This window comes from Anopheles funestus, chromosome 3RL (assembly GCF_943734845.2).
Source record: "Anopheles funestus chromosome 3RL, idAnoFuneDA-416_04, whole genome shotgun sequence".
Lineage (NCBI taxonomy): Eukaryota > Metazoa > Arthropoda > Insecta > Diptera > Culicidae > Anopheles > Anopheles funestus.
Genome location: NC_064599.1, coordinates 33,722,106 through 33,743,184, shown reverse-complemented (window position 1 = coordinate 33,743,184; position 21,079 = coordinate 33,722,106). Strand labels below are relative to the sequence as shown.

At 41.5% G+C, this 21,079-nt stretch overlaps 2 protein-coding genes across 4 annotated transcripts; both read right to left on the bottom strand.

Moving 5' to 3' along the window:
* Positions 1 to 1,852: 1,852 nt before the first annotated feature.
* Positions 1,853 to 18,025, bottom strand: LOC125770562 (JNK-interacting protein 3). 3 transcript variants are annotated; one of them, XR_007419219.1, is made up of 11 exons: positions 17,369 to 18,025; positions 9,649 to 10,588; positions 9,043 to 9,060; positions 8,866 to 8,923; positions 7,435 to 8,786; positions 7,156 to 7,367; positions 6,025 to 6,587; positions 5,781 to 5,941; positions 5,478 to 5,708; positions 4,572 to 4,833; positions 3,480 to 3,593 (listed from the first exon to the last, which is right to left on the bottom strand). XR_007419219.1 is itself a non-coding variant. In XM_049440279.1 (10 exons), the coding sequence occupies exons 1-10, from the start codon at positions 17,444 to 17,446 to the stop codon at positions 3,490 to 3,492; spliced, it is 3,717 nt and encodes a 1,238-aa protein (XP_049296236.1). In that variant the 5' UTR covers positions 17,447 to 18,024; the 3' UTR covers positions 1,853 to 3,489. The 3 variants fall into 3 exon arrangements, 2 of the variants coding, with proteins under 2 accessions (XP_049296236.1, XP_049296237.1); XM_049440279.1 differs by lacking the exon at positions 4,572 to 4,833 and having other exon boundaries at positions 1,853 to 3,593; positions 17,369 to 18,024; XM_049440280.1 differs by lacking the exons at positions 4,572 to 4,833; positions 9,043 to 9,060 and having other exon boundaries at positions 1,853 to 3,593; positions 17,369 to 18,024.
* On the bottom strand, positions 11,073 to 15,749 carry LOC125770559 (uncharacterized). Its single transcript, XM_049440276.1, has 2 exons — positions 13,715 to 15,749; positions 11,073 to 13,630 (listed from the first exon to the last, which is right to left on the bottom strand). Exons 1-2 carry the CDS (start codon positions 15,734 to 15,736, stop codon positions 11,171 to 11,173), a joined length of 4,482 nt encoding a protein of 1,493 aa, XP_049296233.1. The 5' UTR covers positions 15,737 to 15,749; the 3' UTR covers positions 11,073 to 11,170.
* Positions 18,026 to 21,079: the final 3,054 nt, after the last annotated feature.

The window sequence follows — 21,079 nt, the reverse complement described above, 5'->3', positions numbered from 1 at the left end:
AACTTATTGCAACAAATTCGCATTAAAATATATCACATTTATAAATTTTGCTACATTGTTCAAAAATAAGGAAAATTTTACATTTTCTCAAACAGGGTATGGAACTTGGTTCTTCGAATAACTTCTGGCACAGAGATCTGAATGCATAGCCGTCCAAGAAGAAAATGTAGCCATTGGTGTTATCTATCGACCACAGGTTAAAGATTGGCGATCCTTTGGATACCGACCAAGTTATAGGCAAAACTTGGTGCAAAAATGTGGAAAATTTTACCTTTTCTCAAACAGGGTATGGAATCTGGTTCCTCGAATAACTTCTGGCACAGAGATCTGAGGGCATGGCCGTCGAAGAAGAAAATGTAGCCATTGGTGTCATCTACCGACCACAGGTTAAACATTGGCGATCCTTTGGATACCGACCGAGTTATAGGCAAAACTTGGTGCAAAAATGTGGAAAATTTTACGTTTTCTCAAACAGGGTATGGAACTTGGTTCCTCGAATAACTTCGGGCACAGACATCTGAGGGCATGGCCGTCCAAGAAGAAAATGTAGCCATTGGTGCCATCTATCGACCACAGGTTAAAGATTGGTGATCCGGTGAATACCGACCGAGTTATACGCAAAACTTGGTGCAAAAATGAGGAAAATTTTACATTTTCTCAAACAGGGTATGGAACTTGATTCCTCGAATAACTTCTGGCACAGAGATCTGAGGGCATGGCCGTCCAAGAAGAAAATATAGCCATTGGTGCCATCTACCGACCACAGGTTAAAGATTGGCGATCCGTTGAATACTGACCGAGTTATAGGCAAAACTTGGTGCAAAAATGAACCTTTTGAAATTTCTAAATTTTTATAATTTTTTAATCTTTTCATATAAAATTCTCGTGTCGCGGTGTTAGTGTGCAAACTCCTCTTAAACGGCTCAACTGGCCAATATTATGAGTTCTTTTCTGTTTTTCCTACGGGAGTTATCAAGAAGGCGTAGCCATTTTTTCAACACGAATAATGTTGAAAACTTCTCAAAACAAAAAATTTTTAACGAATAAATCAATCAAAGTAGGTCCACATGACGATTTATAGTAAATAAATAAATAATAAATTAATAAATAAATAGATAAATAATAAATAAATAATAAATAAATAAGTAAAATAAGTAAAATAAATATAAATATAAAATAAAATAAATAAGTAAAAAGCAAGTGTGTGAATAATTAAAAAATGCTATTTAATCATTTGCGGCTCGGTGGTACATGTGGAATCGGCGCCTTACACGGAAGTACCAGGTATTAAATCCCAATCGTCAAGGAAAGCCAGAAATACCTCCTGAAGTGCCAAAAAAGGAGAAGAAGTGCCACAACAGAAGCAGAAGAAATTGCTTTGATTGGGAATATCTTGAGGATTGAGAATGGCAATAATTTAAGAATTTTCAGTTAATCAACGATATTCTCTAATCACCGCTCTAATAATACCATACGAATCAAGATTGAACACTCAAAATGTTTGCTTTAATTACAAAAGGCATGTTTAAGGGCAAAGCTGGGTTTGCCGGGTAAGCTAGTAGCCTTATGAAATTTTCAAGTTGAAATTTAATTTTTATTTTTTTTATTCTTTTATCAATGAGTGAAAAGAAACTTATTGCAACCAATTCACATTAAAATAAATCAGTTTGATAAATCATGAGAATACCGTTAAACGAGGCAGATAAAATTGAAGACACGTTTGAAAATACTTACCTATTGATTTGATCAACAAAAGAACTCTAGATGACATTGAAAAAGGCATTCAGCGGCTTCAAGCAGCACTTCCTTGTAGGAGGAAGATGCTGAACGGTTTAAGAAAAAAACAACAGTATTTTAATTATTAATGCATTGGTTACTTGTATTTGCTGTTTTCTGTTTTCAAATGGGTATTTTTTACATTACGAATCTTTATCGCACACTTTCGCCTTTCCGGTGTGGTACGCTAACAAACTATATTGTACGCAATATTCGAACAAATTAAAACATAGCTAGAACAGTGCAGCTGCGTAGCAGCAAAGCTGTAAGAGCTGCAGCCCATATAGCATGTGAGATGGTTTAACTAACGCGTACAATTTAATAGGAAATTGAATATTGTTTTCACTGCAACTACTATCTTCAAACAATTATTAACCGAAGCGTTAAAACATTGTACCGGAAAATAAGGGCGTTTACCACCTGTACCGCTTTTACAAGCATACGCATGTTTTTCTTGTAAATTATCCTAACCTGTCGTATTCATTATTCGCCATTTCTTCTTATGATCACTTTACGACTGTAATGTGTTAAAAACCATTTCCTAACTGATCGGTTGATGGTTAAACTGAACTGAACTTAACTAAAAAAAAAAACAAATAAAACAATCTTAAAAATATAACACCATTAAAATGACTAAACATACACGTTACACAGGTGAAAACGACTTATTCCGGAAACTTAGTGTAGAAATTAAATACAACTCATTCTGTAACATTGTAATATATACACAATTAAAACATGAACTCACTTTTCTATGAAAGGGAAAGGAAAGTTGCTGAAATTGTATTAGCAGCTATGCTAGTCTTTGTTTTTAATATGTGTAGCACAAGCTTTGCGATCTTGTTTTCCTGTGTTTGCAGTTGTGTATGTATGTATGTAAGTGTGTGAGGATGGGTTTTTTTTGCTATTATTTAACCCAATTTCATAATCGCGCCGATTTTTTAGCTCTCCATACTACTACGTTTGTGATAAATATTAATGGTATTGTTACGCATAATACAAAATAACCATTGCACACAATTTTTGCACGTAATAATAGTATAGTATGTGAATAGCGTTTTGTCTGACTGTTTAAATGTATCTTTCCTTTCCGGAAGGTATCGAAAGGGATTCAAACGCTCCGCTAAACTTATTCTTTGGCGTGTTAGGGAAGGAAGGGAACTATTGGTTTACCGTCGTTCTGTTGGCTCACACTAACTTTAGCTTCATGTTAGCTAATACAATTTGTAAAACGCCACAACAAATCCACGATTCGGGAAAACCACTCCACTCTATCCCCAGCTCTGAAGGTGGGCGCTGGGAGACTGGGACGTTAGTTGGTACATAAAATGTTTGATTAAACATAAAGTGTTACGTTTAAAGTTTCATCTATAAGTTTTGTTTTTGGGAGGGTAGCGCTAGTACGGTTGTTATTTTATGCAAATGAACCAATGACACTACACAACGCGTTAAAAAGAAACAAACGGCCACAAACCCGGAACAACACTAGGCAATACTTGTATCGTCTTCATCGTTCTACCAACCGTTCCGCTGACTCGCTGTGTATGTGTGTATGTAGCTTTTGCTTTGCCGTAGTGGTTTCTTGTGTATCTACCACAAGATGTAAGTAAACTTGTTTTCGCCTTCGAAGGGTTATGCGTAGAATGTTTAAAGTAAAGCCACGATTATACTGGGTGAGCTAATTGTTTGCACCAAGTCCGTTCAACGTCGAACCTAACGATTGCTGACTTTCCACACGATAATGTAGCTTTTTTCATTGCGATTCTCTATGGTTTGGTTCGGTTCGAGTTCAACGCTGGCCTCCATGTCACCGTCACCTGGGAAGAAAATGCCGAAAAATGAGAATGACATTGAAAAATGTAGTACTTCATCTTGTAATAAGCGAACACACAACGGGCAAACTTCACTTTGCCATTATATTTACATAGCCGATAATGAGTAGATTTTCTGAAGCTATGAGAAGAAAACCATCCCTAGTTTATTTAAATTTTTTACACATATATTACAAAACCGAAAATGGATGAACATTGACGGGCAAAACACAGTACAAGTGGTAGAGAAAAATAGTGAGAAAGACAAGTTGAAACATACTAACGAAGGAGAATAACGATCGGTAAATTATCAAAACTATTGCAAAAACAAGTTGTAACTATAACATATAAAAAGCTAAAAAATAATGGATTAAAAGAAAGTAAATAAAAGACTTTTCTTAACCGTCGAATACATTCTAATACTTTTACGCTTCTTGACATTTCTGCCATTGCAGAACTTATAAGTCGTATTAATTAATGAAACATTTCACCTACATTAAATCATGTTAATTTAAAACATATTTTACAAAAACGTTTTCCTATTAAATTATAAAATAAAGTAACTATATCAACTTATGTTACTATAGCCGGCTATTTTTGCACGCGTGTATATAATGCTTAAAGGAAAACCAAAACCGTACGAATTTCCTTACGTTTCTAGTAAATAATAAAACAATGTACTGCAATAATACGCTCACTTTACATTGCGTTAATGCAGAACGACTAAGCTCATGTAAAAAAAAAACCCCAATCTTTCCCAACCGCTCTAAAAAGCATATTTACAACAAAAGAAAAACTGCTAGCTTTAAAGCAAAAGCGCAAACATACAATTTTCCGAAGCAAATTAAAAACTAACTAATTTAAAACCCATTATTCCACCATTAACAGATGTATATAAATTGATTAGAAGAAATTGATAAAGCAAACAAGAAGAAAAAAAAACATTGTCAAAAAGAAAATAAAAACAAACTAAAAGCAACATACCTTTTGCAAATATGTTCGTGAATTATAGGGGTGGATACTTGTGTTTTGGTTCGTATTTTTGGGGGGTGGTTCATGGACCGTTTTTGTTTAACCCGGTTGCATTTCTTTTATTTGTTTTTCACTATATACTTTCTTCTATGGAAAATATATGTATATGTGGGCAAATTTTAACTACAAACAGATAAATCATCATCATACGATGAACTAACACGCCAAACTAATAAGTGCGTTGCGGCATCGCATACATCTTCTACTATTTCTTCTAGAAGAGAGAGAAAGAGAAAAAAGAGAGGGGAAAAAAGAGAAAAGGGAAGAACAATAATGTGACGGAGTGAAACTAAAGTCGTACGCAATGTGTTAAAGGTGTTCAACGATCAGCTAGGACACGAATAAGGGACTATTGTTCGGGCTACAATACAACGATAAACACATCATTCAGATTCATTATTCATCTTATCACTAGAGACAATTCAATGCAAAGCAGCAAATACTTTAAAAAGAAAAGAAAACATCTTCCAAACACAGGCCTAACTTAATGCTAAATGGTTGATAAAGGCTAAACTTAATTAAATGAATTGCATTTCCACTGCACAACATTAAATTATAAACGCTAGGCAAACTATTTAATTCTTAACAATTAATTTAAAACATGTCTTCTGCTTGCACATGCAACTAACAGCGCATTTGTAAGGCGTTAATGTAGCTTATAGCAGAACATTTAGCATTGCAAGAATTGAATGGTTCTATGGCTCAATTAGCATAAACGTTCTGCGCATGCGACCGACGGGATGATTATTCATGTGATTCTTACGTTCTTGCAGCTTAACGTTAAAGTTACAACAAAGAAAGTTAACGAAAAAAGCATGCATCATCTAAAGTAAAAAAAAAGCGGCACACAGTACTTACCTAACCGAAAATCGATGTATCCTTCTCCGCCGGATATAACCAGCATATCCTTCGAAGTGGTTGGCAAACCCTGGTTGGGTGGGTTCATCGGTACGGACACGAAAAATTTCACTGCGTCGCGGTGCCCATGGAACGAAAGTTGAGCATTTGCGAATCGCGGGGAGTACGGTGTATTGGAAGCCCCGCTAGCGTCAGTCAGTGGAACGGAAATCACTACACCGTTACCGGTTCCTAAAAACCACAAGCACAATAGGCGGGATTAATATGGGGATGAGGCAGCAGATGTCGAGTCTAGGGACTTACCTATCCACAGCCTATTGCACGATACCAGTAGAGCGGTAATACGTACAAAGGAAAAGCCGAGCTTGCCCGTTCCCAGCATCTTCGACACATACGGATCAATGTCGATATCTTCCAGATGATCGTACGTTTCCGCCGAAAACAGCCTTAGTGTGGAGTCCAATCTAATGGAGTAACAACAAAAAAAAGGCAATTCATCTTTCGCTCTACCCCTCGTCCTGTTCTTCACACTTTCACCAAATCTTACCTTATCGATACCCACACACCCAGCCCGGTAGTGGCCATTTGGCGTATTTGACTTTCCTTGCGTGGATGCGCTTCGAACGATTTCAGAATGCACAGTGTGATCGGATCGATCACGTGGATCTTGTTGCGATGTGCAGCCCACACCTTATCGCCAACGATCGTAAGGCAGCGCACAGAATATTTCGGCGAGCCGAGCGTTAGCAGATGGTAGCTGTTAAGATCCCATTCGCCGTTTACCTGGCGCCGAAATACTGCCAACGTACCGTTCGCCAGCGCCACAATCACACGCGATTCTACGTGCACGATCGATAGGACCGAGTCCGGTAGTTTGATTTTGTGCAAACACACGTTCCATCGTGCGACGGAACTGTGCACATACAGCATACCGTTTTGGGCACCAAGCCACATCGTCGGTCCGATCGAGGAGATGGATTCCTCGATCGCAGCCGTCGACTGTTGTTGTCTGCTGGGTGAGGAGGTCGTCTCACCGATCGTATTATCGTTACCATCCACAGCAATCGCGATGTCTTTTGTGTCTACGTTATCGGGAGTGTCATTAGAGGACTACAAAAGCAAAAGGGAATTGATATCAACATCAGATCAAGTTCTTCATAAGGTGCTGGGCAACGAGGGCTGACAAAAAGATGACAAATTTTTCAAGTGACAAAAACAGCTTGTCAACTGCGAAAAATAGTTTTTTTCGTGGCCGTGCACACATTTGTACACTTTGACAAAACATAGCAACCCATGATTGACAAAATCTTCATCATCTTCAACGTACACGAATGTTCAACGCGATGTAAGCAGTTTTACAGTGATTTTGGCTACAAATTAATTGATTAAGATGGTCCGTGTCCTTACAGGGATGAAATACAGTTAATTTAACCAAAGAGAACACCGCAATGGTCTGCAATTCTTTAAAGCGCGCTTGTTTACGTTTTGAGCGAACGTCAAAATTTTGTCAACTTTTTGTCACCATTCTTGTCAACATTTTTCGTGGATTTTCCACAAAATAAAATTTTGTCAAAAGCTCAAAAAAGTGACAAAAGCTCCGTTTTGACAAATTTTTCACCTTTTTGTCAGCGCTCGTTGCCCAGCACATATATATGCCAACAGCAGCGCGAATCATTACCTTACTGTTATGATTAAGATCACGATCGTTGCCAGCTTCGGTAGCTTGTTCTGGGCATGTATCCGATGGTGGTACCACTTCTTGTGCTTGCTCTGTACCTTTGCTCTCATCGATCGACGTCGTAGCGGATTCGGTGTGCGTGCGTACAACCCTTTCGTACGCAACCTTACCAATATCATCAGGAGATTCGCCGGGTTTTTCAAGCATTTTACCTACAGAGAAATTAATCGATTCATGAAAAAAAATGTTTTCCAACCGTTTCGCCATTGTGATTCTTACCCGATTTGGTAACTTCACTGTTTTCCAGCATTGCGTAGTCCATTTCCAGTGCACCACGAACCGTACAGATGCACAGCAAGTGGTTTTGGCACACCGGAAATGAGTCCAACACTTCGGAAGGATTTTTAGCATCGATCACCGTTACGGTACTAGCGGAATGGGTGCTGGTACAGATCCACACGTACGAACTAAGCTCGCTGTCCGCATCGAGCGAATTCGGGCCGCCAAGAGCGAGCAATTTCCGTTCCAACAGTTCACCCAAATCCTTCGGTTCTACCGTTGCCTCATCGGCGGTAAGTTCGGTGATTTGCGCCCCACCGCCGGTTGTGTCTTTCGCATAAAATATGCTAGCGGCACCGACAATGCAACCACCGTCCTTCGTGTAACCGCCCTGCAGATTAACGCCACTGGCACACCACACTTTCATGTGCGGACTAGCTTCTGCCAGCGGGCGACAGTAGACTGGAACCGGTACCGGTACACCGCTGCCGGTAGGACGTCCTATACCTCCGATACCTCCACCACCAACACCACCATTCGCGCCCGTCGCGTTCGATGGTTTTAGACTAGGTAAACTCCAACCGTACGCTTGCAGCCGACCGTCCTCCTTCTGTACGTGTGCCCTCACCTGCCGGTACTGGTCCCGGCGCCGTTGCATCGCACGCTCCGATTGTGTCAGCTCCGGTTCCTTCGATAGCACCAGTATGTTGCTTGCATGGCCACTGCGTAAGAGGGCAGTCGAAGTGCCGGCACCTACCAGCCCACCGATACTGCCACCTCCACCACCACCGCCACCGCCGCCACTATTGCCTGCCCCAATGAGCATACGTCCCTCGGGCATGGCAGGCAGCAGCGAGGCGGCACCGTGCGTTTGCGCACTAACGCCACCATAGCGCTGATGTAGTCGCCCGGGGGACTCATTCGTTGGCCTATCGTTGGAGCTAAAGAGATTACTAAAAAACTTCCAAATGCCTTGCTTCGATTTCTTGTCCAGGTTTTCTACCCGCGAGGCACGCATCATCTCCGTCCAGCGTACGGCATCCTGCAGCTCCATGAAGCGCTCCTTGTACTGGTTGCGCTCCATAAGAACGCGCGCCATCTCGACGCGGGTGAAGCGTTTGCGCTGCGCCATCGGTACATCGCCCTCTTCCTCTTGGTCTGTCGCTGACGATGAGGCCTGCTTTACTTGGGCTTTCGTTTTTTTCAGCTCCTCCTCCAGCTCGGTAACCTTCGCTTTCAGTTTGTTCCGTGCCAGTATGACGGCATTTAGCTCTTCGCGGAGAATTTCAATTTCACCCGTCAGCTCGTCGACTTTCACAATAAGATCGTCCTTCACGATGTTCAGTGCATTCCTAGTGGGAGTGGTGATACATTTTTTAATGTTTAAAACATTATTTAGAACCGGTTATTAGCACAGTAAACAATACTCACTTGGTCGCTAATAGCTCGTTGTTTTCCATTATCAAATTTTCAACCTCTTTGCCCATGCCTTAAAGAAAACAAAATAAAAGCAAATGTTTTATCAAATCTGGCGCGTAATTAACTTTTATATTAGTATACAGCAACATACACAAAACTACACTAGATAACGTGTAACGTATTACTTACCGAAAAAGTTATCGTTAGCTGCAAGGTAGAAGAAAAGCGTATGGAAAAAAGGGAGCAATTAGTAAAGAGAAGCGTTAAGAGGTTTTGCGGACATGCCAAATGCATGATTGATTGATGAGCATGTCTAATGTAACGTGTGGTCGTAATAACATGAGCTTGGTACCATTGGTACTCGATAAATAATGAATGACGAAAAACAAATAATACTAAATAAAGAAGATTAATCATGCTGTAATGGATTGGTTAACACATTTGATTTATAATTGCTTTCAGTTAAATTTTGTAGCAATTATCTTTGTAGTTAAGGTATGTTTTGAAGAAATGCCATGATTTAAAACATAAAATGAGCTTATTTTAAACCTCAAATAAATATTTTTTATTTGTATTTTCCCATACAAATATTTTTTTATGAATAATTTGTTAACATTTAACACCATGTGGTACATGTGGTAGAAAGTGAGTAGAAACAAAAATTGTAGTAAAATATGTTTAACGATCAGGCATGAGCTTGTTACAAACGGTGTCCCATTAATGACGTTGTGTAGCACATGTTTATGATGAATGAACAACGCTTTACATGCCAAACAACCCCGTACAATGCCATACCTGATGATGCATAATCTCCGGGATGTACCCAGGCACCGGTAATTTCGTTTTCTTCACTCTCCAAATTATCGTCTTGAAACGAAAGCTCCTGATAAAGTGTGTTGGCCGAACGTTGCTCCTTCTTGGTGGTTGTTTTGCCCGATACACCACCGGTGGTCGGGCTCTGGAGTACCTTCGCGGTTGAGCTCGTTGCCATACCATCACCGGGTGTTGTCGTGGCCGAATCAACTTCTTCCACCTTTTCGGTGGCTTTCGTTTCGATTTCATTCTGCAGCGAAGGTGGTCCAGAATCGGGCCCACTGTCCTCCTCGCTGCATAGCGTTTCCGTATCGAGCATGGTAGAGTTTTCCAGCGAAGCAAACCCATACGAAACAGGCCCGGTTGAGCGCATCATCGGCATTAGACGCGATCGTGAAACATCCAACCGTTCCGAGGCAGATCCTGCTTGCGAATGGGTTGAATTACCCATCATTAGCTTCGTACGTTCCATGTAGTCGACGTGTGTTTTGAACAGCTCCGTGTACCGTTCGTGTAACTTGCTGTACTCCTTCTTCAGTTCCGATTCGCGCTCCTCGAGCCGGCTGGCATGGTCCATACTGTTCTTGTGCTTTAGCTCTAGCATGCGCACAATACTTTCCAACGACTCGAGACGGCTGGCCAACTCCTTGTTCTCCTGCTCGGCCAAATCTTCCGTCTCGAGCAGCTTCTGCTCGGATTGTTTGCGAGCATTTTTCTCACGCTCGTACTGTGTGACGAGTTGCTCATTGTCCTCCCGTAGCAGCTCTAGCTCAACATCCTGTTCCTGATTCGTTTGGTACGCTGAATCGAGACATTCGAGCACGTTCACCAGCAGTGGCATGAGTGTTTTCACGACATCCTCATCGTAGCGTTGAATCATACGTTCGAATTCCTGATAAATGCTCCCAGCTAGCGATTGCACCTATAACAAACATAAGGTAAACAAAGATTAGTGTTCGCTCGTATACATACTTCCATTAAAACATAGTAAGCAGTGTTACATCAAATTAATTTATCAGTCCATATTGTACATGCTAGGGCGCTTTCGAAACCATGCTTATCGTTCTCAAACGATGATGTTTTGAAGAAAACATATAAACTTTCACGGCTGTGAGGTTTTCGTTTATTTCGACACACTCGATGTTCACGCTTAGCACGGTAAATCTTGACTACTTAGCTCCTCTCAAATGTTCCTCTTATATATTGTTTTGAACAATCGATCCCATTGTTCGTCCTTTGCTTTGCTGTTCTTCTTCTTCTTCTGACTGTCCTTTCGCTCCGTGTCCTTTTGCTCTGTGTCCTTTCGTAGTTTAGTTATTCTTTTGTGTTTATTTCGTAGGAAATGTTTTCGTCAGCTGTTCTACCAAAACTAGGACGTCGTGTTTCAGTTTGTTTTTTGAGATTATGATCTTAGGGCGTTACCTGGCTAGAATTGTACTTTAAGAAAACATGTTTTTGCCGTAACATATTCCCCCGCGTTGAATTACTCGACCCTAATTCAACCCTAATCAGCCAGTTGCTCGCGGCTCGGAAGAACGCAAATTTTTGAGATACCTCTTTTAAATTCCCCGTCTTTTGTTTTAACCACTACCACGCGTATATTGTCGTCTGCGCCTTTGACGACTTGTATAATCCGCCCGAGACACCATTTGAAGGGCGGCAACCCGTCCTCCTTTAAAAGAACCATCGTTCCATGCTGAATGTTGTTGCGCTGCTGGGTCCATTTTGTGCGGGGCTGCAAGCCGGATAAGTAGTCGGTTGACCATCTTTTCCATAATCGTCTAAGATATTCCTGAACCTGTTGCCACCTATCGAGACGGTTCCACGGTAGATTCTCCAGCGAAGGTTCGGTAAGAGACACGATGGGGCGATGAATTAAAAAATGACCTGGAGTCAATACCTCCATATCCGACGGTTCGCTAGACAGCGGGGTTAGGGGTCTCGAGTTCAGGCATCCTTCAATTTGAATGAGTAGAGTGTTCATTTCTTCGCTCGTAAGGATTGCGTTTCCTAAGGTAGGCCGAAGATGAGATTTGAAAGATTTGACGGCGGCCTCCCAGAGGCCTCCAAAATTTGGCGATCGAGGAGGGATGAACTTGAAAGGGATACCTTCGTCAACGCAAGAAGTGGTTACCTTAGTTCGCCATTCGTTGTTGAATTGCTTCGCCAGTGAAGCAATCTCGCGAGATGCACCCAGGAAATTTTTGGCGTTGTCACACTCGATTAAGGCTGGTTTTCCACGTCGCGAGATGAACCTTCGAAGTGCCGCCAGAAATGCGTTCGTGGACAAATCAGCAACCAGTTCCAGATGGACAGCTTTGACCGTCATACATATGAAGATCGCCACATATCCCTTAATCGGCTGTGCCTTGCGTTGAGAGGGTCGATGATGAATGGGACCACACAAATCGACACCGGTTTGAAGAAAGGGGAAAGTTGGAGTGACTCGCTCGGCCGGTAGATCACCCATTATTTGTTGCTGTACGGTGGGTCGGCAGCGGAAGCATCGATGACAGGAATGCACTATTCTTCTTGCTAGGTTTTTGGCGCGTAACGGCCAAAACCGTTCTCTAATGCTAGCAATAAGAAGCTGCGGACCGGCATGAAGAAATTTATGATGGTAGTACGTGGCCAGTTTCTCAGTCAATGGATGACCCGCTGGCAGTATGTAAGGATGTTTTCGGTCGTTTGAAATCGCAGCATGTCGAAGACGCCCACCTACTCTCAGTAGTCCATCTTCCACGTACGGTGCTAGCAATTTCAGTGGTGACTTTTTGTTGATTTGAATACCCTTTGATAAACTGGAAAGATCGTTACCAAAAGCTTCACGTTGAGCTAGGCGTACTAGACATTTGGTGGCATTGTCCAGTTCCTCCAACGTTAAATGCGATCGTCGTCTCTTTCCGCGGTTGGCTGGCTTGGAATTGTAGATGAACCGATACAGCCATGCGATCCTGCGTTGAAGACCAGAGTAGGAAGAATGTAAATCATACAGTGGGTTAGGGGGTACAGCTTGTGTAATCAGCGACACTTGTCGTTGCTCAAGCGCGTCGGATTCAAAATCGGTATCCATGGTCAAACCAGTAATGGGCCATTCCACCTTTGACTTGGTTAGCCAGTCAGGTCCATGCCACCACAGGTCACAAGACGCGAGATGCTCCGGATCCATACCACGAGAAATGATGTCGGCTGGGTTCTGCTTCCCCGGAACATGATACCATGGTAGCCCTGAAGTCACATGTTGAATTTCCGACACTCGGTTGGCCACAAACGTCTTCCATCGCGACGGACTTGAAGCCAACCAATGAAGTACTATTGTAGAGTCAGACCAGAAAGAAGTCTCCACCCGAAAGTTTAACGCGTTAGTAACCTTCTCGTAAAGATGAGCTGCTAAAAGTGCGGCAGATAATTCCAAACGCGGTAAACAAATTCTCCTTTGCTTACGAGAGTTTCCAAGGGGAGCAACTCTGGATTTAGCCGTGAGTAGATTAACTGTCGCTCGTCCATCCTCGTCTACAGATCGAATATATATTGCCGCTCCATATGCTCGCTCCGATGCATCACAGAAACAATGCATCTGAACAGAACCCAATTTGTTGGTAAGTACTCGACGTTGGATTTTTAAAGACTTCAGGCTTGTTAGTTGCTCTCGAAATGTTAACCACCGGCCTTGCAACTCCTGGTCGAGCGGTTCATCCCAGGTTAGCTGTAGCATCCAGAGTTCCTGCAGAAACATTTTGGCCAAAACAATGACGGGTCCCACCAATCCCAGCGGATCAAACAGTTTGGCTGAATCTGATACGGCAATTCGTTTCGTAATGGAGTCTGCTGTAACCCACTTCGGAACATCAAACAGGAAGACATCATCGGATGGATGATATTTTAATCCAAGCGTTTTGATTATTGCCGTCTTGGAGTCCAGGTTGTAGACATTGCGCTCGTCTTGTAGATGGTGTGGTAGGTGCTGGAAGATAGCTTGGCAATTGGTTGCCCATTTCCTCAAGCAAAATCCTCCTGTGGATAAAAGATCGTTTAGTTGTTGACATACCGTTTGGCCTTCTTTGATGTTGTCAACTCCGGTCAGCATATCATCCATGTAAAAATCTCGTTTAAGGATTACAGCTGCTTCAGGGTGTGTTGTAGCTCCATGTTCAGCGAGCACTTGCAGGGATTTGGTGGCTAAATACGGTGCACATGATGTTCCATAGGTCACCGTATTCAGTTGAAAGGTGCGTAGTCGTTCGGTTGTAGAATCACGCCAGATGATTCGTTGTAAAGGGCGATCGACTGGGCTGACGAGGATCTGCCGATACATTTTCTCGATATCTGCTATCATTACGAATTTCGGTGTCCGGAAGCGAAGAAGGATGGACAGCAGATCATCTTGTAATGTTGGCCCAATCATCAAAGCATCATTCAATGATACTCCCGAATCGGAAGCACAAGATGCGTCGAACACTACACGCAATTTCGTTGTGGTACTGTCCGGTCGTACCACGCAGTGATGTGGTAAGTAATAGCAGCATGATGATTCATCGGTCGTCTGATCACTTACTTCACTCATATGGTTCAGCTGAATATACTCGTGGATAAATTCGGAATAAGCAGTCTTCAAGGTTGGATTTGAGGATAATCGACGTTCTAAGGACTGAAAGCGGCGAATGGCAATCTCCTTAGAATTTCCCAGAAGAGAAAGCTTCTCTTTTCGTTTAGGCAAATGCACAATGAATCGGCCATCTGCATTCCGAACTGTTGTGTCTGTAAACTGCTTTTCGCAAACACTTTCCTCCACTGATAGTATGCTGGTGGATCGGCATGTTTCAAGCTCCCAAAATTTGCCTAACTGCTCTTCAATCGTTGAACTGTTAATATGCATCGCAATTGAAGTGTCCGTGCTAGGGTTGTCAACCGCGACTCTTCCAGCCACTACCCATCCGAATACAGTGTTCTGTAAAGCCAACTTTCCATACGGCAGTTTTGTAAGTCCTTCTTCCACGATGTCAAAGTAGAGTTCTACTCCGATGATTAGATCGATCGGTCCGGGTTCGTAGAAGGAAGGATCCGCAAGATCAATATGTTCCGGCATCTTCCATTTCGATGTATTTACCTTAAATACTGGAAGATCGCGCGTAACCTGATTAAGTATCCTGAATTTTGCGGTAGTAGTGTAGTCGCTATTTCGGGATTGAAGCACGAGATGAACTGCATGTTTCGAGACGGTTGCAGACTGTCCAATACCTCCGATGGAATGATGTTCTCTCTGTCTGGGTATGCGGAGACGTTGAATCAGCCGCGAACTGACAATATTTAGCTGCGATGCTGAATCGAGCAATGCGCGAACTAATTGAGGTTGTCCGTTAGAGTCTACTACCTTCAGTACTACCGTCTGTAGTAGCACGGTGGTACTTCGTTCATTCACTGAACAATGAGTCAGAGATTGTGACGACGTGAGCGCGCTGGTTTCTGCCGCGGGTGCGTCAGAAGGGCTTTTAGTTACCGAGTCTTCCTGGTTGTGCAGCATTGTGTGGTGTTTGGCTCCGCAAACTTTACATGAACTAGACGTACACTGATTTCGCTTGTGGGATGATGAAAGGCAGTTGAAGCACAGATTTTTCGACTGAACCAGATTTCTTCTGTCGGCAACACTCATTTTGTTAAACACTTCACAACGGAATACAGAATGTTTCACTGCACTACAAACCACACACTTCTCTGCATTATCTGTCGTTGCATGCACTGTTTGTTGCCGTTGTGGTTGGTGCTTAATGCCGCTATGGGATGCTGAACGTGAAGATTCCGGTGTCCTGATGTTCGATGCTTTACTAACGGATTTCAACACATGAACATGACCGCGTAGGAAAGTAATCAAATCCGCGTATGTTGGAATCTTTGTTGATCTTCTGTGTAACTCCCAATGTCGCATAGTTGTGGAGTCCAAAAGAGAGCTTAAACGAAACACTAGGAGAGTACTCCATCCCTCGACCCTTTCTCCTTCTTTTTCTAGCATTCGCAAGTTCTTCTCAAACTCATCCACCAGTTTGTTGAGTGTTTCCGAACACTCCTTTTTCATTGGTTGGATTTCAAAAAGCCTTCACGATGACATATTTATTTTCGTAGCGCTCTGTCAGTAAGCCCCATGCGACTGAATAGTTGTCTGATGTAATACTGATGGAATCAACCACTGATCGAGCTTCCTTAGCTAGCGACGCGACGAGATAATTCAGTTTATCACAATCCGTTAAGTTTTCTGATGAGTCGATCAGCGAACGAAACGCATCACGGAACGCAGGCCAGTCCTTGATGTTGCCATCAAAGTATGGTAGCTTGATGACAGGAAGCTTCACGCGACTTTGTCCAGCCAGTTTCATAGGGTATGGATTTGGTGTTTCAGGTAAGGGTGTAAGAATTGCAATCTGTTGATCCACTCTCGTTGTCAATTCAAATATTCGATCGTCGAATAGTTCATATTGCTTTGATGCACTAGGAATTTGGTCATCTGATGCTACTTCGAGGATACTGGCGTACAGCGCTTGGTATTGCTCAGCAAGCCGTTTCACACGATCACCGATGGTTCTAACTGCAAACAGGTCAGTTGTTCTGCAGTCCAACATTCTTTCTAAACGACCAAGTTGCCACTCCAAATGCTCTCTTGTCCGTTCCATTTGGTTTTTATTGTCCTGCATCTCAAAACCCTGGAAACCTGCACTGGATGAATCCTCCCTTTGATGCGCCTCCCCAGCAACCGACCCTGTCGGAGAATGTTCGATTGGCATATTTTTTTTTAAACTTCACAGCACTGCACTGCACTGCACTGCACTGATACGTCCACTGACACTATGTTGTAATGGCGCGTATTACGGATTACTTGTGTATCCGGTTCGAAGGACCAAATTATGTTTTGAAGAAAACATATAAACTTTCACGGCTGTGAGGTTTTCGTTTATTTCGACACACTCGATGTTCACGCTTAGCACGGTAAATCTTGACTACTTAGCTCCTCTCAAATGTTCCTCTTATATATTGTTTTGAACAATCGATCCCATTGTTCGTCCTTTGCTTTGCTGTTCTTCTTCTTCTTCTGACTGTCCTTTCGCTCCGTGTCCTTTTGCTCTGTGTCCTTTCGTAGTTTAGTTATTCTTTTGTGTTTATTTCGTAGGAAATGTTTTCGTCAGCTGTTCTACCAAAACTAGGACGTCGTGTTTCAGTTTGTTTTTTGAGATTATGATCTTAGGGCGTTACCTGGCTAGAATTGTACTTTAAGAAAACATGTTTTTGCCGTAACAGATGATTTAAAGTTATTTATGGACGTCATTCCGCGTCTCAAACAATGAAATGACGGTGTCCAATTACAAGCTTTACACATTCGGTGAACAAGTTCGGTGCCAGATTGCAACCAAAAGACGCAACCGACCGAGCATATGCACGGAGCAGCTAATTAGATTTAGTGTCTGCTCTTTCATATAGCCGCTGCTCCAAGCGGAACTGCTGGACACCCAAACCGGAATGCATAATCGGTCATTCTCATTTGTCAGCTAGGGACGGGGATAGTGCTTTGGTTGTGTACAAGAGGAATCTGATAACGGCGGAGGCCTTGAAGTGGGTACGACGGTTGCTAGACGACTGCTAAAGCAACGCACTCTGTGCATACGATTTTGGCAGGCATCGTCTAGTTCTTTTCGTTATTTCCTTGGCTTCATCTTACCTTTTCTGACATCACCATTGCGGAGTCTTCGTGCGTGCCGTACACGACCTCCGACGATTCGCCCGGATTGTTCTCCATCCTTACTGCGTTATGCGTTTTTGCCACTTGCCCTTGTTACCTCCCACCCTCTTAGCCGTTTCGCTAAGTATAAACACGAAAAGATTGTGCAGAATGATTACGCACAGAACTGCATCCTTAATGAGTGAAACATGACGGAGAATTTGATGCGGGAATCGATCGCTGTTGCCCGACCAGTTCCGTGATGTATTTCGACGCCCTTGTCATTGTTGTCGTCACTTTTGGGGGCCAAACAATTATGCCAAACTGGCCATACACGAGCACAATCACCTCAAATACACTGATTCCAGGAACAAAGCTTTGAAGCAAAATACGAACAAATCATAAGCATAGCAAATGTGTGACGCAGTCGCGAACTGAATACAAAGGAAGGGGAACACTTATTTATGCATCGAAACAAGTAAACCACACTTTCTACTGTTAACAGAATTCCACGATACAAGCACGACAATTTTACACACGCAAATTTTATTCCGTAATTCGTTTTTCGTTTTCACAACACCCTCGTTATTATCATCGTCATCCTTGAAGAAAACACACACACACACACATGCAAACACACACGTATCGTGAAATGACATATGTGGAATTTTTATTGACAAGCAAAACTGACAGCAGTCAGTGTATTTTGACCAGTGTAGCAGTGTTGCTTTGCCCATAGTTGTTGGTGGGAATTTTGTTCGCGGAAAATATTCACCTGCATTTGTACACTAATTTTATTGCAAGAAAAACAGAATTTAGTTCATAACAAATATATTTGAATACAACAAACATCAAGAAGATCTTTTTTCGACTAGAAATAATCAAATCAGAAAATCAAAGTTTAAAATCCCATAGTGTATTATGAGTAGTATATTTGCCCATAGTTGAGAGGCAGAAATCATGGCGGGAAAAATAAACAAACGATTTGAATGCATTTAAAAATCGGTTAGCCTGGAAATTATAACATCAGTTCTTCTAATTCATAAAAAAATGTTGGGCTCTAATAGCAATTATGACTACAGAATAGATACGATAAGGAACTTCTACTTCTCGGAAAGATTGCCAAAAATAGAACGTTTAGAAGGTCAATAACTTTCTGAACGTGCATTTATTATTTGCACATCAATATGAATGCAAGCAAAAGTAATATTTGGTTTTATTGCCGTACATTAGCTTTAAAATAAATTGTAAAATTGGTTTATTGAATATCAATGCTCTATAGCAGTTAGCAGAACGGGGTCTGGTAGTACTATAACCCATATAAAGAGTCACTTTTGTATAGTTTCGCAATTACTGCAACATTCAAATTGAGTTCGATAGTGCCAGCAAATACACCAACTCGCCACTGTCCCTTTACGCGTAGACGTATACACTGTTCGGTGGTTAAAATGAACTGAATGGCAACATTAAACGAAAGCTGCCTCGAGCTGGACATTTGATGCGATCCGAAATCTACCCCAACATTTGTAGATAACTGGCCTCAGTAGCGATGGAAGACGACGTTTTCCACCCTATCACTCCTATTTGCATTATAGCAACCGGCGACTTTTCCGCCCCATGCAATTGTATTGCGATGACGGTGGTTCATTCGATGTTCGGAGGTTCATTCAACATGGCACCGTCCCGGAGCGCTTGCTTGATTAGTAGGCGTGGCACACTACATCCAATCGAAAAGAGGCGTAGTTCAACAGGGGAAGAACGACATAAACGCTTATGCTACGGATGTAATTTGTTTACATACATTTAGGATCGAACGGTATGAGAAACACTGTGAACTTGACGATCAAATGTTTGATCAGGACGATCCTGTAGCAGGCCCACAGTCTGCTGTGTTATGTGCTTCATTTAAAGCTATATTTATTTCCCCTCATTCCGAAAAACAACCGTCGCTCGGACAGAGAAAAATCATTACATTGCTCGCATCCTATATCCTCATTAGTATGAGCGAAACGGACAAGGACAGTCGAAACAATTGGAATGGATTTTGAATGACCGAGAAAATGGGTTTTATGTAATGTTTTTCCTCCGTGCAGGGTTATGTTACAGTACGTGCCGCCTTCCATATCCGCCACCTTCACCTCATTTGTTAGTGCTTTCGCATGCTCAGAACATCGTTGCCAAACGATAAAGTCGCATATGAAGCGCGTATATTGTCGATTAGCAGTTATTAGGGTTCCCGGAACTTGGCGTCGGCAGCGGGATGGTTTGGGTTGTTGTGGTGGTTTTTATGATGGCTTTCGGCTCGAAGGCTTACATCGAGTTTGTAACAGAAGCTTGATTAAGATACAGACTGTTTGCTACTAACACACGGCGAGCGAAACATTGCGAGCGGTGTGAGTAATTGGAAATAATCAAGTTTCGATACTTCGTAACAATGGTACGAACAATTTGAGTTTAATGAGCGGATGCAATGGATAACAACAATTGTCGTTTCGTTCGAGGAAGTTACCGTAACGTTCATCAGAACATTTTCACTACCTACTAGCATTGAATCGAGAAAAGCATAGAAATAGTGAAATCACTGAATCTGAGTGAATCACATTAAATAACAAATAAGACAAAAAAATCTTGTTAAACAGTTTTAAGGTTAGTTAAACTTATTGTTTTACTTAAGTATATTGCTTGTGAGTTTAGTATGAGAAAGAATCGTCCAAATAGGTTCGAAAAATCGAAACAAGCGCAGGTTTTCTCAAACTTTTTTAAATGATAAAGGTTGCAGTAAAAGTCTTAGTAAAAGAGACACTTTTAAAGTAAAGGTACTTTAAGAATCATTTAAAAATCAGTCATCATAAGCAAATGAATCACCTGTCATGTTATATTAGTCTCATATCAATCGTAAGATTTAAGATGTACTACAATAATTTTCAAATAAATAAATTTCTTATAATTTATAAAAAATATTTCATTCATTTTCAGCTTAAGTGCTTAAAGTTCAATCCATATGCTTTTAACTATTTTTCAATGTGTAAATGGATTCAAGGAATATCCTGCAACGGCAGTCCAAGATCTGCTGAAGTAAAGTTTTAAAATGAAGTATGAAAAGGCTTCTTCTCCTTGGTATAACTACAAATAATGATATACCAGACTTTTTTTTGCTCGGTTAGAACGGCTTGGCCGTAACAAGGCGTATACCAGACTTATTGAATGATTCAAAACTTTTAAGACCATAACAATGTATAAACAGCGAACATTTCACAAAATTATCACTTTTGCATCTTTTTTGAGTTACTAATACTGAAGTTAAATGAACATTTCAAGAAGTTGAATTGATTGTTTGAAAGAAGCGAGTAATTGCAACATTTATTAGTGGCCCTTTAAAGAATGGAACTCACAATTCATTAATAAAGATGCACGATATGAAAACCTTTAAACGCCTCATGTAATTAGGAATTAAATGCTAACCAATTTCAATGGAATTTTCCCAAAACTTAAAGCTTTGTTGTTGAAATCTTCATTGCTTTATTTAACCGATTTTTTGTTATTTATGTAAATTTTTCCGAATTGGCCGAATTCAAAGCTATTTTTATGCTACATCTGTTGCAAATTTCCTTGGAAAAAATTCTTGTTTAAGTTCAAATATAAAAGTCTCATGCAAATTTTGTTAAGCCTTACCAACAAGCCAATTATTTTTCTTTTATTAACAATCCCTTT

Coding starts and splice junctions, on each gene's coding strand:
- LOC125770559 (XM_049440276.1), bottom strand. CDS start 15,736: ATGAAAAAGGAGTGTTCGGAAACACTCAACAAACTGGTGGATGAGTTT. Junction 13,631..13,714: donor ACATCAAAGAAGGCCAAACG/GTATGTCAACAA, acceptor GCTATCTTCCAG/CACCTACCACACCATCTACA.
- LOC125770562 (XM_049440279.1), bottom strand. CDS start 17,446: ATGGAGAACAATCCGGGCGAATCGTCGGAGGTCGTGTACGGCACGCAC. Junction 6,588..7,155: donor ATCTTAATCATAACAGTAAG/GTAATGATTCGC, acceptor TTGCTTTTGTAG/TCCTCTAATGACACTCCCGA. Junction 5,942..6,024: donor GGTGTGTGGGTATCGATAAG/GTAAGATTTGGT, acceptor TTACTCCATTAG/ATTGGACTCCACACTAAGGC.